The sequence below is a fragment of the Aotus nancymaae genome, unplaced genomic scaffold (genome assembly GCF_030222135.1).
Source record: "Aotus nancymaae isolate 86718 unplaced genomic scaffold, 86718_ANA_hifiasm-v0.15.2.pri h1tg000028l, whole genome shotgun sequence".
In the NCBI taxonomy this organism is placed as follows: Eukaryota; Metazoa; Chordata; class Mammalia; order Primates; family Aotidae; genus Aotus; species Aotus nancymaae.
Window position 1 is genome coordinate 40,720,298 of NW_026988441.1, and position 14,994 is coordinate 40,735,291.

General features: G+C 57.5%; 1 protein-coding gene across 6 annotated transcripts in view; it reads right to left on the minus strand.

Moving 5' to 3' along the window:
* Positions 1 to 7,518: 7,518 nt before the first annotated feature.
* The window catches only part of NFIC (nuclear factor I C), a 100,583-nt gene continuing 93,107 nt past the window's right edge, over positions 7,519 to 14,994 (minus strand). For 4 of the 6 annotated variants that reach the window (XM_064382099.1, XM_064382097.1, XM_064382098.1 and 1 more), the window contains exon 11: positions 7,519 to 10,856. In XM_064382099.1, the coding sequence (XP_064238169.1) occupies positions 10,839 to 10,856 (18 nt within the window). In that variant the 3' untranslated portion in view covers positions 7,519 to 10,838. The remainder of the gene's footprint in view (positions 10,857 to 14,994) is intronic. The other 2 variants (XM_064382101.1, XM_064382102.1) reach the window with 2 other exon arrangements.

Below are 14,994 nucleotides of genomic sequence, written 5' to 3' on the forward strand. Positions count from 1 at the left end.
CCCGAGTAGCTGGGACTACAGGCACACGCCACCCTGCCCAGCTAATTTTTTGTATTTTTAGTAGAGACGGGGTTTCACCATGTTGACCAGGATGGTCTCGATCTCTTGACCTCGTGATCCACCCGCCTCGGCCTCCCAAAGTGCTGGGGTTACAGGCGTGAGCCACCGCGCCCGGCTAGGCCATTTCTTAATAAGGACCTAGATAAAGGCTGGCATGAGGGCTTCGTTGTGGGGTCCAGGACTGGGGCGGGGGAGCTTCACTGGGAGAACTCTTCTAAGATCATCCGCCAGGGGGCGAAAAACCTTCAATAAGTAACTGGTGTCCCTGCAATCCCAGGGCTTTGGGAGGTGAGGGGAGGACAGCTTCAGGCCAGGAGTTCATAGGGCAGACCGGGCAACATAGCGAGACCCATGTTTACAAAAAAAAATTTATTTTATTTTAAAATCTTTATTATGAATTTTTGAGACCGAGTTTCACTCTGTCACCCAGGCTGTAGTGCAGTGGCATGGTCTCAGCTCACTGCAACCTCCACCTCCTGGGTTCAAGCAATTCTCATGCCTGAGCCTCCTGAGTAGCTGGGACTACGGGCGTGTGCCACCACGCCTGGCTAATTTTTGTGTTTTTAGTAGATAAAGGAGTTTGCCATGTTGCCCAGGCTGGTCTCAAACTCCCAGGCTCAAGCGATCCACCCTCCTTGGCCTCCCAAAGTACTGGGATTAAAGGCGTGAGGCACCATGCCTGGCTAATTTTATTTTTTGGTAGAGCTAGGGTCTTGCTATGTTGCCCAGGCTGGTCTTGAACTCCTGGCCTCAAGCATTCCTCCCATCTAGGACCTTGCAAATTGCTGGGATTACAGGCATGAGTCACTGCACCCGGCTGCGTTTGGAATTTTTTTGCTGGGGCATTTTGGGTTGTCACAAGCCCACCCACCCTTTAGGGTGGGGAGTCAGGGGTGACGAACCCAACAGCCTGCCGTGCTGGGGCGACCCCCAACTCCCAACCAGGAATCGCATCACCCAGGGGCAAGGGTTGGACATGACGGAGGCTTTCCTTGAGATCCAGGGGCAGGCTGAGTCTCCACCCTGGCCGCGGCTGACTCCAGCTGAGACCCCCCTGAACTCGGCTCAACCCCCGCTCTACAGGAAACCTCCTCCGAGAAAGACAGGAGCTGGGAGGGGGGAGGCGCGTGGGGTCCCCGGTCTGCCCACAAGGGGGCGCCAAAACCTCGCTGCTGAGGGCAGCAGGGGCCTCCCAAGTTGGAAGTGGGACGTGGGAAGGGGCCTCGGACCCCCCATCCTCGATGTCCTCAGTGCCTGTCACTGGGGAGTGGCGTGGGGCCACGTACCTGTGTGTTGGCAACGACGCACTGTGCCTGCTGCCTTGTCAATGCACCTTACCTCGCTTTTTTGTGCCTCAGTTTCCCCATTTGCAAAAAAGGATCGTTCCTGCCTTGTGGTCTTGTGGGTAGGATGGAAGGAGCCCATGGGGCAGAGAGACTTTTCCTGGCCCATCCTAGGGGTATCTTGGGGTTTTGGATGGGGGACAGGATGGAGGGCGCCATCTCAGCCCTCTAAGAAATAGCCTCTCACAGTTTTTGTTTTTTGAGCCAGGGTCTTGCTGTGTCACCCAGGCTGGAGAGCAGTGGCTCGATCTTGGCTCACTGCAGCCTCTACCAACCAGGCTCAAGCGATCACCTCCACCTCCCAAGTAGCTGGGATTAGAGAAATGTACTACCATGCCTCGCTTTTTTTTTTTTGGCGATAGGGTCTTGCTCCATTGCCCAGGCTGGAGTGCAGTGGTGCAATTTTGGCTCACTGCAACCTCCACCTCCTGGGTTCAAGCAATTCTCCCACCTCAGCTTCCTGAGTAGCTGGGATCACAGGCGTGCGCCACCGATGCTTGGCTATTTTTTTTTTTTTTTCTGAGATGGAGTTTTGCTCTTATGCCCAGGCTAGAGTGCAGTGGTACAATCTCGGTGCACTGTAACCTCCACCTCCTGGGTTCAAGCAATTCTGCTTCAGCCTCCCGAGTAGCTGGGATTACAGGCGCCTGCCACCAAACCTTGCTAATTTTTGTATTTTTAGTAGAGACAGGGTTTCACCGTGTTGGCCAGGCTGGTCTCGAACTCCTGACCTCAGGCGATCCACCTGCCTCGGCCACCGAAAGTGCTAGGATTACACCTGTGAGCCACTGTGCGTAGCCTAATTTTTGTATTTTTAGTAGACACAGGTTTCACCATGTTGTCCAGGCTGGTCTCAAACTCCCGACCTCAAGTGATCCACCTGCCTCGGCCTCCCAAAATTCTGGGATAGCAGGCATGAGCCACCACACCTGTCCCCTCTCACACCTTTTTGAGTCTCACTCTGTCACCCAGGCTGGAGTGCAGTGGCATGATCCTTGCTCACGGCAACCTCCGTCTCTTGGTCTCAAGAGATTCTTGTGCCTCAGCCCCCCGAGTAGCTGGGATTACAGGCACATGCCACGATGCCCGGCTTACATTTATATTTTTAGTAGAGATGGAGTTTCTCCATCATGGCCAAGTTGGCCAGGCTGGTCCTGCCTTGGCCTCCCAAACTGCTGAGATTACAGGTGTGAGCCGCCGCACCTGGCCACTTCTATTCACTGTTTACTGTTCCTCCTGACCTGGAGGAAGCTGTAGGGTCCAGGAGGGTCGCTGATTTTGAGTGTTTAGTTCACTGCTGGGTCCTAGTGCTTGGTACTCAGGAGATGCTCAGGCAGTCTTTGCTCAATGACTGGGAGTTTGCCAGATGGGAAGAGAAGGCATTTTGTGCATTTATGGAGCACCGGCTGTGTGCCAGGCTTGGATTACTCCAAGGCGGAAGGGACAGGGCTGAATCCCCTGGGCCTGGCTTGGAGCGGGTGCTCCATAGATGCCCCATGGAATTCACTGATAGCTCTGAGACTGCTGGGGGAGGAGGGGACCAGGCTGGAGAAAGCTGGGAAGGCTTCCTGGAGGAAGAGGACACCAGGGTTAAAGGTCTGTTAAAGCAAAGAGCAAAGGACCGGGGTGTGAAAGGGCCCATCTGACAAAGGGGAAGAGATTACAGCCACCAGAGGCATTGCAGGGACAGGTCTGGCTTCAGCAGCTCGTTCAAAGCCACCATCTAAAGTGGGTGCCCTCCCACCACCGGGCACTGTGAACATGGGCGCTGGATCACTCTCCGGGGTGGGGCCATCCTGGGCACTGCAGGGTGCTGAGTGGCGTCCCTGGCCTCCACCCGCTCCATGCCAGGAGCTCCGCCTGTTGTGACAAGCACAGATGTCCCAGACATCACCCAGTGTCCTCTACGGGCAGGATCACCCTTGCGTGAGACTCCCTGCATTCGGGGATTTTTCTTTTTGAGATGGAGTCTCGCTCTGTCGCCCAGGCTGGAGTGCAGTGGCGTGATCTTGGCTCACTGCAACCTCCGCCTCCCGGGTTCAAGCGATCCTCCTGCCTCAGCCTCCCCAGTGGCTGGGATTACAGGCGTGTGCCACCAAACCCGGCTAATTTTCATATTTTTAGTAGAGACGGGGTTTCACCATGTTGGCCAGGATGGTCTCAAACTCCTGACCTCGTGATCCGCCCGCCTCGGCCTCCCAAAGTGCTCGGATTGCAGGCGTGAGCCACCGCGCCCGGCCGGGTTAGGGGATTCCATGGACCACCCCCACAATAGACTGAGTCCCACGATCCTCTGCCCTGCTGAGGTCCCAGGAGGCTGCACACTTTGGAATCCACACCCCGAGTGGAGAGGGAGGGAGGAGGATCCCCGGAGTTGGCGGTCACCCTGGATTACTGTCCGCCCCATCGGGAGCTTATCCTGGTGTCTACTGTGAGCAGGGAACAAATCTGATTGTTTTCTTCCCAAATACTCAAAGCAGGTCTCTCCCTGCCGGGCACCGTGGACATTTTCTGTGGCTGAATCTCAGTCCTGGGCACTGCAGAGTGCTGAGCAGTGTCCCCGGCCTCTACCCACTCCACGCCAGGAGCATCCCCCAGCAGTGGCAACCACAAATGTCCCTAAACATTGTATAATGCCCCCGGGGGGCCTGGCATGGTGGCCCAGGCCTGTAACCCCAACACTTTGGGAGGCCAAGGCAGGCAGATGTCCTGAGGTCAGGAGTTCGAGACCAGCCTGGCCAACATGGTGAAACCCCATCTCTACTAAAAATACAAAAATGAGCCGGGCGTGCTGGCGGGTACATTTAATCCCAGCTATTCAGGAGGCTGAGGCAGGAGAATCACTTGAACCTGGGAGGTGGAGGCTGCTGTGAGCCGAGATCACGCCTCTGCCCTCCAGCCTGGGTGACAGGGCGAGACTGCAACTCAAAATAAAAAATAAAAATAATGATGCCCCCAGGGGGCGTTTGATCTGAAGCTTTCAGAATCCCAGCCTGCCCATCCACGGGGTTCAGGGTCCCCCCGGCTCCCTGCGGACCCCGCCCCTGCAGCCTCTGCCCCTCACTCGTCCAAAGGACACAGAGCAACCCACACAGGACACGGAAAAGAGGATCGGGAACAGCCGGAAAGAGTCGAAGCATAGCTTGTTTAATTTTTATACATTTTTTTTCTTTTTTCCTTTTTTTAATCTTTTATTGAATCTTTTACGGAATCCCCCTTTTTTCTTTTTCTTTTCTTTTTTTTTTTTTGCATAGGGAACAAACAAACAACGTAATGACAGCCAGAGTCACTTTCTGTAAATGGACTCGGGGAGGCGCTCCTGCGAAAACCAAAATGACTGCGTAATATACAAGGTTATGATCGGAGTATGATGTGGGGGGCGGGGCGGGGGGAGGGCCGGTAGGTCCGCCCATGTGTCCCCTTGTCCCCCTCCTGTCCTCGGGGTCGGAGGAGCAGGAGGAGGGGGAGGGCGGGGGACCCAGCCGGAACCTTCTCTGGGTCGGGTTCATGAGCATTTCTGTGGGTGTGTACGTGTGTTATCCGGTGTGCAGTAAGCAGACAGCTAGAAGAAGAGTAAACTATCCTGGTAATATCAGTAAAATACAAAACGGAGACAAGCAAACCAAAATCTCAAAGGGAACAGCAAGGGGAGAGAGAAAAAAGGAAAAAAAAAATACCCAAAGAGGAAAATGTTCTCCTTCCCCTCCTCCCTGCTGCCCCATCCTGTCCCCCTAGAGCCTTTGCTTCTTTCCCTGTGTGAGGGCGCTCGGGGCTGGGTGGGCAGGAAGCTGGGGGCACAGGCTGGGACCCCTGGACTTGAGGGGACTTTGGTTTTGGGGGGACCTGGCTGGGACCCAAGATGAGAGGATGGGGTGTGGATGCAGTTGAGGGGCTGGGGCAGCCACTGTCCCCCTTCTGGAGGGTTCTCTTCCAGCCAGATGTGTGTGGAAGGCTGGTGGGGTGGTGGCTTGGGGATGCACAACTTCCTTCCTCTCTGGAGCCCTTATTCCTGTGGGATCCCCTTCCTCCTTCCTGCCTCAGGCATGAGCAAGGCCTTGGGGAGGGGCTGCCAGGGAAAGGGGAGCAGGAGAATCTCAAAGCCACACCAGTGGACGTGTGAGGCACTGCTTGGGAAAAGTCTGTTTTGGTATCACTGGCGACAGGTCCTGCTGGTGTCGCTTTGGGTCCGCCTCCTCACCTTGCCCTGGGGGGAGGCCGGGGGTGGTGGACTGATCCCAGACACTGAACCACTGAGCGATGGATGGGCAGTGGTGTAGGTCTGGACGCCAGACCCTCAGGAAGTGTCCAACGGGGCAGAAACCGGGAAAGACGGGAGGATGCGGAGGAAGCTGGATTGAGAGATGTAAGTCCCAGCGCCCTCCAAAAAGCAAGCGAAGTCTGGGGTCTGAGAGAGAGAATCCAGGCCGAGATAAAAGGTAGCCATTGTATATTCTGTATTATGACAAATTCCAAAATTATGTATATATATATACATATATATATGTATAGTATAGCCCTACACTGAGGTCAAAAGTACCATTGGGGAGGCCAGGGTGGGAGGGGGCCTGCTTGCTGTCTCTTCTGGAGGGCTGGACAGTTGCTCCTGGCTCCAAGACCTGTCTTGCAAGGGACAATGGGGTGCAGCCAAGTCTGTCAGTGCCTGGGATGCTGCTGTCGCTGGGGACAGACAGAAGGCCCTGGGGCAGGGAGGCTGGAATTGTCTGCTGCCTGGGGAGCTGCAGTGGGGGGGCCAGGTCTGGCTTCTAAGCAGCTCTCCCAACCGAGCTCCCTTTAGCATTCCTTTGGGATCTGATTGTCTAGCCCAGGGTGGGGTTCTGGGGTCAGAACCTGGGCTCCAGACCTGGAGGTGGAGGACTCCAGATCCCCCTCTCCCTGGTCAAATAGGGCTGGGTCTTCCTACTCCTCCACGCCCCATCTCCACCCGGGTTGGTGTCAAGTGCCTCCACCCAGAGAAAGGAATGGAGACGATTTGCATATATTTGGGAGGCCTCCCTATTCTTTCCCACAGCATGGGCAGACCCCAGAATGAGACCGGGGGCTTGGCATGAGTGTGGTGCCCATGGCAGGGGTGGGTGATGGGGGCTTCGGGAGGGGATGGAACAAAGTTCGAGATGTCAGTTTCATACATGTAAAAAAAAAACAAAAACAAAAAAAACACCAAAGCCCACACCTTGCCCTCCACCCAGGGATGACGGCACCCCTTCTGAGAACCCAGACTGCAGAGGTGGGCACGGAATCCTGGTTCCTGGTGTTTTTGTCTGTCTGCAGCCAGGTGCCCAGGAATTGTGCCCTACGGCAATCCCGTAGCTTTTCCAAGAAACGGGGGGAGAAAAATTAAAGCATCCACAACGTGCTGCCTGGCACGGGTTTGCCTGCTGTGCTCAGCAAGGCGCTAAGTCAGCCCAGGATGCAAGCCTGGGGTGAGGAGGGCGGCGCCCAGCCTTCCTTCTGCAGGGGCTCTGGGCCCCGGGCGTGGGGGTGTGGGCCGTGCAGGGACGTGACGGTCCCGGCAGCGATGGCACCACCCACTCCCTTTGCTGCTGGTTGTTCCCCGTTCCCTGGCAAGACAGATTTGCTCAGGAGGCGGGAAGAAAAAAGCCAGACATCAGCGACATGGATGGTGTGCACAGCCAGCCCGGGCTCTCTGGCCAAGGGACAGTTCTTAAGGGTAATGTCACGGCCAGCTGTGAGGGTCTGGGCTCTCCCTCTGTGTCACCTGGGGAGACTGCTGAGGTGTCTTTTCAGAAGAAAACACGGGATGAGTGTGTGATGGTGCCCGGCACCCTGGCGGCGGGCAGTGGTGAATGAATGGGACCATCTGCGTGGCTCCCTGCATGAGATGCCTGGAGGGCCCCGGAGGGGCTGGGGGTGTCAAGGACTGCAGGAACAGCCTAAGGTTGGGGCATCCCGCCCCGGGTCCTCCCTGCCTGGCTGCCCCACTAACCATCTGGCTATTGTCTTAGCTTTGGTCAAGAAAAAAGCAAAGGAAGCTGGAGTTAAAAACAAAAAGAAAGAGAAAGAACAAGAGAAAGTAGAATCAAGAAGACAACAGCGTGGTCAGCCACCGACCACGGCCCACGACGCGGGGCCGCCCGGCTGTCCCTGTGCCCTGCGGGCCCTCAGCGGGGCCTCCGGTGGCCGAGCCAGGCCCAAGGGTGTAGACGAACAGATATTGCATATATCAGGTTTTGTTTTTTTGTTTGTTTCATATCGGATACCCTTCCTATTCACAGCTGGAAGACGGAAGACAGGGCAAAGGGGACAAAGAAGAGGGTGGGAGAGAATGCCACCCCCGGGTGGTCTCCGGATGGGGGAAAAGCAGGTCCTTTGGCAAGAAGGGTGGGGGTGCACGGGGCAGGGGAGAGGGGGTGCCTCTGAGGTGGGAGTAGGACAGCATTTGACCCTGAGCCGGGGGGACGCCAGCCTGCATGAAAGGTGGGGCGGGGGAGTCTGGCTGCGGGCGGGGTGGTCACCCTATGGTTGGGGATGGGGACAGCCTGCAGTGGGTCAGTGAATGGTGTCTGGGGGCCAGCCCATGGCCCAGGGACCAATCGGAGAGGAGAGCCCTTCCCCGGGGCCAGGATGAGCCCCGGAGGTCTGTCCTCTGGGCAGGAGATTCAGAAATGACCCCCCTGGGAACCCAAGAGCAGGGCTGGGGGTGGCAGAGGCTGAGCACCAGGGGGCACCCCTGAATACAGCAGGAGGGGAGACAGGACAGAGGGGAGCCAGGGGACGGGCAGACCCGGGGGCAATTGTTTTTAGTGACTTTTTAGCATGGTTTTTCTTCCTTTTTTTTAAAGATTCTCACTTTCTTCTTAGTTTTTATTTTTATTTTTTTTTTACAAATAGAAATACATCCCTTTTCAATTGTTATTTTTTATTTCATGTCACTGTTTTGTCTCTTTTTGTAACTACACGAGCAGAACATGCAGCTATGTGTGTGCGCTGATATTGTTTAAAGGTAATACTTACTCTCGGAAGGCAAGGCACATTTTGTGGTAGAAAATTTCGTGCAAATTAGGAAACATGGAATTTTTTTTAAGGTTTTTTTTTTTTTGTATCTTTTTTTTTTTTAAAGAGGGAGTGGGGGGTGGAGGGGGCGAGGGGGAGGGAGATAGAGCCAGGTATAATCTGCCATGCATGTGTGTCAGCGCTGCCAGCTGACCTCAGGGGCCAGGACACAGGAGTCCTTGACTAAGCACCATGCAAAGTTAGGTAAAGAGTCGGTTCTCCACGCGCCTTGACCCCTCGGGAGCCCGGCTGGCCCCCCTCCCGCACCCCACGACCCCCACCCTGGCTGAGAAGCTTCCAGATACTCCAACAGCACGACCCTACCCCCCCCCCCGCCCACACCCGCCCTCCTGGAGAGCGGCCCACGCTTTGGTCCCCAAGGGCCACGGGGGCGGGGGGGGGGGGCAAGGCCGTGAGGACGGACGGACGGACCAAGGGATTGAGGCCAGAGGATGGAGAACCTCTCTCGGGGTGACAGGGAAGGGTCCTGGGTCTTTCTCTTTAGGAGCGAGCGTGTTCGCCAAGCCCCTGGGGCTGGTTTGGGAGGAGAGTCTGGTTTTCGGGACGGGTGGTGGGGGTGGAGCGAGGCTGGGAGCAGGTGAGACCCGGAGGCCCTGCCCTGGCTTTGGCCTGGGTGGGGGCTATGATGGGGGGATTTCCCCCTAGGCATGGAGGTCAGTTGGGGCTGGGCTGGGAGGGGTCCTTGTGTTTGAGCTGGTGGCCCTAAAACACCTAACACCCTCTCCCAGCCCTCTCCTAAAGATGGCAATTCCGGGGTGGAGGTGGAGGTGTGGGTGGGCCGGGGAGCCGGGGCGGGGTGGGGGGACCTGGCGTCCCCAGCTTAGTGTTTTTGGAGCGGCTCAACGGAAAACGCTTAGCAGATGGAAGGCCCCCTACACGGCCGCGGGGGGCCCCGAGGTGCGACGACGAACCCCCGCCCAAAGCCCTCCCCATCCCGAGCGAGGACCCACTGGCGTCGCCCTTTTCTCTCCTCTGGGGACCCAGCCACGGTCGCATCCTCCGGCTGGGCGCCCTGTGGGGGGCGGACGATCAAAGTGCAAACGGCGTCCCCCTGGGCTGGGAGGCACGGGGAGGGGGTCGCTCCAGAATGTAAGGCACTGGCAGCGGAGGCGTGGGGGGCGCGCCGGCCTCCCCAGAGCCCATCCCCGCAGCCCGGCAGGGCAGGACGCTCGGGAGGTGATGCCCAGCTCTGCCCCTCGGGCCGCACAGGGGCCCCGTCTCTCTAGCTCTGAGGGGGATGCGGCGATGAGGGGTGACTGGAGGGGTGGGGGAGGAGGCCCGTGGCCACTCCGTGTCCCAGCTGGACAAAGCGGGGGGCGGGTGGTGGGAATCAGGCACTTAAACCACTCGCTCTCACCTCCCACCGCCAGGGGCTCGTGGGGGGCTCCAGACGGGCACCCCCCAACTCGGGGAGCTCTGGGCGTCCCGGCTGCCCCGTCCCCTTCCTCGGAAAGTGCATTTCTTACAGTGTGTGCAATGTGGGTCCCTCCCTTTGCGGGTGTGAGCTGGGCGAGCTGGGGTGGGGGGCCTCCGGTGCCGGGGTGGGGGTGGGGTCAATTGCATAGAGACTTCTCCTCCCAAACGGGCGGGCGCGAGGGCTGAGAGTCCCCAGCCAGACAGCTGTCTCGAGTCGGCCAGCACTTTGGGAGGGCGTGTGGGGAGGCCCCACGGCAGGCAGGACCCGCTGGAGGGGCAGCAGGTGCCTGGCCTAGCTTCCTCCCCTGGCCAGGGCCACGAAACGCCACGCACCCCCTGGACATCGCCACTCGCCTGCCCCACCCTGTCCACCTCCGAGGTCTCTGCTGCCCAGCCGGGGTCCACAGCGTCTCCCTTCCCCCCAGCAGCTGCGTCCTGGGGGAGGGGGCCGGTCCATGTCCGGCAGAGGTGCGGGGCCCGGGGAGAGGTGGCCTTGCTGGGTGTCACGCCTGTCGGCCCTGGGTGCAGGCTCCAGGCTGCGCTCACCTGGTCTCCTCCGGACAGAGCCAGGGCCTCGGGGGCGTGGGTGGGCGGCGGGTGCCGGTCCTTCCCGAGCAGCAGGCGGAGAGATGAGTGACTTAGGAAGACGCCCCTGTCCCGGGGCTCCCGTGGGGTGGCGGGGGCTGGCCCTCCAGTCCTGCGGCCTCGGCATCCAGAGTGCTGGAAACGTCTTTACCGTTTGTCTTCTTGGTTGGGTGGGTTTTTTTCTTCTTCTTTTTTCCTTTGTATCTTTCTTTTCCTCCTGCGCGTGTGCGTCTGTGTTCTGTCTTTTCTGCCGGGCTGGGCGTCGGCGGGGGTGTTCTTGTTCACTCTAATTTTCCACCGAAAACGTGGGCCGGGGGCCGGCTGTGCTGCCCCCTGGGATTCCTGGGACGATGGAGAAGGGGCAAGGGACGAAGACCTTTGCTATCCCAGATACCAGGACTGAGCAGGCCCAGTGGCGACAGAGGGAGGGAGGGAGGGGAAAAGAGAGAGAGAAAGAATGAGAGAGAGAGAGAGAGAGAGAGAGAGAAAGTTGAGGGGTCAGACTCTGCCTGGACATGGTTTACCTCACCCCCCACCTCCTGTAACCCTGAGACCTCAGTTTCCCTACCCCAGCCTGTAACAACCCGCTGGGTGACCAAGCAAGTGACTCTGCCTCTGAGAGAGGTGGCCGGACACAGCACAGGTTACCCAGGGACACGAGTTCTGGTTAACTCAAAATCTTTTTAGTGTAAGTCTAGCCCATGTGAGATTGGGCAGGTACTTAAACTAAGAAAAAAAAAGGGTCCGGCCGGGCGCGGTGGCTCACGCCTGTAATCCAAGCACTTTGGAGGCCAAGGCGAGTGGATCACCTGAGGTCGGGAGTTCAAGACCAGCCTGAACCCACATGGTGAAACCCCGTCTTTAAAAAATAAATAAATAAAAAAGGAAAAAAAAAGGTCAATTTATCTGGAACTGTGTTTTATATTTGATCTATTATTTCATTATTTTTTTGAGACGGAGTTTAACTCTTGTTGCCCAGGTTAGAGTGCAGCGGCACAATCTCAGCCCACTGCAACTTCTGCCTCCTGGGTTCAAGAGATTCTCCTGCCTCAGTCTCCCGAGTAGCTGGGATTACAGGCACACGCCACCATGCCCAGCCAATTTTTGTATTTTTTTCTTCTTTTTTTGAGACACAGTCTTGCTCTGTCGCCCAGGCTGGAGTACTGTGGCGCGATCTCGGTTCACTGCAACCTCCGCCTCCTGGGTTCAAGCGATTCTCCTGCCTCAGCCTCCCGAGTAGCTGGGACCACAGGCGCACTATACCACGCCCAGCTAATTTTTGTATTTTTAGTAGAGATGGGGTTTCAGCATGTTGGCCAGGATGGTCTTGATCTCCTGATCTTGTGATCCACCCGCCTCAGCCTCCCAAAATGCTGGGATTACAGGCGTCAGCCACCATGCCTGGCCACAATTTTTGTATTTTTAGTAGAGATGGGGTTTCACCATGTTGGCCAGGCTGGTCTCAAACTCCTGACTTCAGGTGATCCTCCTCAAATGCTGGGATTACAGGCATGAACCACTGTGCCTGTCTTTAGTTGTATTTTTAAAATTATTTATTATTTTATTTTTATTATTTATTTATTTAGTTTCTGAGACAGAGTCTTGCTCTGTTACCCAGGCAGAAGTGCAGTGGTATGATCATGGCTCTCTACAACCTCCACCTCCTGGGTTCTAATTTGTATGTTCTTAGTAGAGACAGGAATTCGCCATGTTGGCAGGGCTGGTCTTGAATTTCTGGCTTCAAGCGATCCGTCCACATTGGCCTCCCAAAGTGCTGAGATTACAGGCGTGAGACACCGTGCCTGGCCAATTTATCGTTTCATTTTATTTTGAGACAGGATCTCGCTCTGTTGCCCAAGCTGGAGTGCAGTGGTGCGATCAGAGGTTCACTGCAGCCTAGACCTCCTGGGCTCAAGCGATCCTCCCACCTCAGCCTCCCAAGTAGCTGGGGCCACAGGTGTGCACCACCACGCCTGGCTAGTTTTCTTTGTGTGTGTGTAGAGACAGGGTTTCACCACATTGCCCAGGCTGGTCTCAAACTCCTGCCTCCCAAAGTGTTAGGATTACAGACGTGAGCCACCACACTGGCTGCCTTGTTCACTTTTTAAAGGATTTTTGTTGTTGAGTTTTTGAGACGGAGTCTCGCTCTTGTGGCCCAGGCTGGAGTGCAGTGGCGCGATCTCGGCTCACTGCAACCTCTGCCACCCAGGTTCAAGTGATTCTCTTGCCTCAGCCTCCCGAGTAGCTGGGATTACAGATGCCCGCCACCACACCAGGCTAATTTTATATTTTTGGTAGAGATGGGGTTTCACCATGTTCCCCCAGGCTGGTCTCAAAACTCCCAACTTCAGGTGATCCACCCGCCTTGGCCTCCTGAAGTGCTGGGATTACAGGCCACCTTGCCCGGTCTCTCATTTACTTTTTTTTTTTTTTTGAGACGGAGTTTCGCTCTTGTTACCCAGGCTGGAGTGCAATGGCGCGATCTCGGCTCACCTCAACCTCCGCCTCCTGGGTTCAGGCAATTCTCCTGCCTCAGCCTCCTGAGTATCTGGGATTACAGGCACGCGCCACCGTGCCCAGCTAATTTTTTGTATTTTTAGTAGAGACGGGGTTTCACCATGTTGACCAGGATGGTCTCCATCTCTTGACCTCGTGATCCACCTGCCTCGGCCTCCCAAAGTGCTGGGATTACATGCGTGAGCCACCGTGCCCGGCTCATTTACTTTTTAAAAACATTCTCCCCTTTAACGATCCCCCCAGCACCCCTGTAAAGGAGCGAGTAGGTCTCCCTCCAATGCCCTGTTTTTCGCGAAGAAAGTGAGGCCCAGAGAAGTCAAGGAACTTGCCGGAGGTCACCAGCATGGAAGTGGCAGAGTGAGCACTGGAACTCAGGAGCGTCTGGCTCCGGCTCTCATTTCTGTTCCTGCCTGGGGCCAACCCCCTAGCCTGCCTCTCAGGACCCCCTTGGCATCATCTGGGCACTGTCCTGGGAGTCCAGGGCCCATCCTGTCATAGGACGCCTGGACGGCTCCCCTCACCCCACAGAAGCTCACGAAGCACAGGGAGGCTGAGGATGGCGCTCAACCTCCCAGAGGCAGGAGACCGAGGCTCAGGGAGGGGAGGTCTGCATGGGGAATGGACCCAGGGTCACGTGATCTGGGGACAGCACCGGCCTCAGTCTCTGCAGAGAAGCTGCTGTATAGACCCCTGTCCTGGAAATGTAAACTCCAACCCCAATGGAGCCTCCAGCGTGGCCTGTGAGGGGAGGGCTCTGCCTCCGGACCTGGGGAGACCCCTCCAGTCCCCCACTGAGGTTAGAGGCAGGGCTGCCCCCACCCCTGTGGCAAATCATTCAACAGAGACCCTCCAACCAGGCCGCCGCTGGGCCAGACCATCTAACTGGCGCCACCGTGGTTCCCAGCGCCCCACCTCCAGCCAAGTTCAAGTTCATCTTGGCCATTACCTCATGTCTGGTTTCTGTTGGCAACCGACAGACTCTGGGCGTGACCCTCCCGTGGTGGACCAGCCTCCCCTGAGCCCTTCCTCCCTCCCCTCCCCTCCCCTCCCTGCCTGGCTCTGGCCCCAGCAATGGTTGCGGGGCATCCTCAACTCCACATCCTCCCCTCAACTCCACATCCTCCCCCTCAGCCAAGGGGTGACGGAGGCAGGGAGGCGGTGGGTGTGAGGAGTGAGGTCCAGGCTCTGGCATCCTGCTGGCCTGGCTGCAGCCGGCCTGTGTGGCTCCTGGCATGTGGCTCAACAGGCCCCCTGCCCCCCCACCCTCGGTTGACCCACCTGCTACGTGGGGTCCCGTGCAGAGAAATGTGGGGGGGAACATCACAGAGGGGAGGGGCTCGGGCATCAGAGCCACCCAGTCGCACTGTGGGGGATTGATGGGGAAGGACATGGGGGGATGGGCAGGCAACTGACCAGGGTGAGATCAATTAACATTGATCACGGGGAGGGATACTGATGGGGGAAGAGTCCGTGGAGCGGACGGTGGCGGGAGCTGGAGAGGCACAGGGAAAGGGGTGCCCGCCTAGGCTTGGGGGAGGAGGGGGCAGAGGGAAGCCAGGAATAGAGGAGGCGGAGGCAGAAGTGCTGACTGGCCAGAATTGGAAATGAGAGGCCTCTGAGCTCAAGGCCCTTTGAGCAGGAGAGGGGAGTGGGGAGAGCGGGGTCTCACTGCTCCTTCCCTCCCTCTGCAGGGAGGTGGTGGCGCCTGGCTGCACCCCGGGTGCTTTCAGTTCAGGGACTGTGGTCCAGTCAGGGCGGCACCGATGGGGTCCTCCCCAGACCTGCCCTCCCTGGACACCCAGTTTGGAGACATCACCTCCCCCCGAACCCATGCTCCCGAGAGCCTCCTGACAATATGTCACCTCCCTTCTGTGCCCCAGAAAGCTCTGACTCCGGGGCCTCGCGGGTGGCCCCTCCCTCCCTCTAAACTCTTCTATGGCTCCCCACTACCCCAGAGCCAAGCCCACGCCATCCGTCTAGCCCCTGCTGCCAGAGGTCTCCATATTCCAGCTGTTTCCCA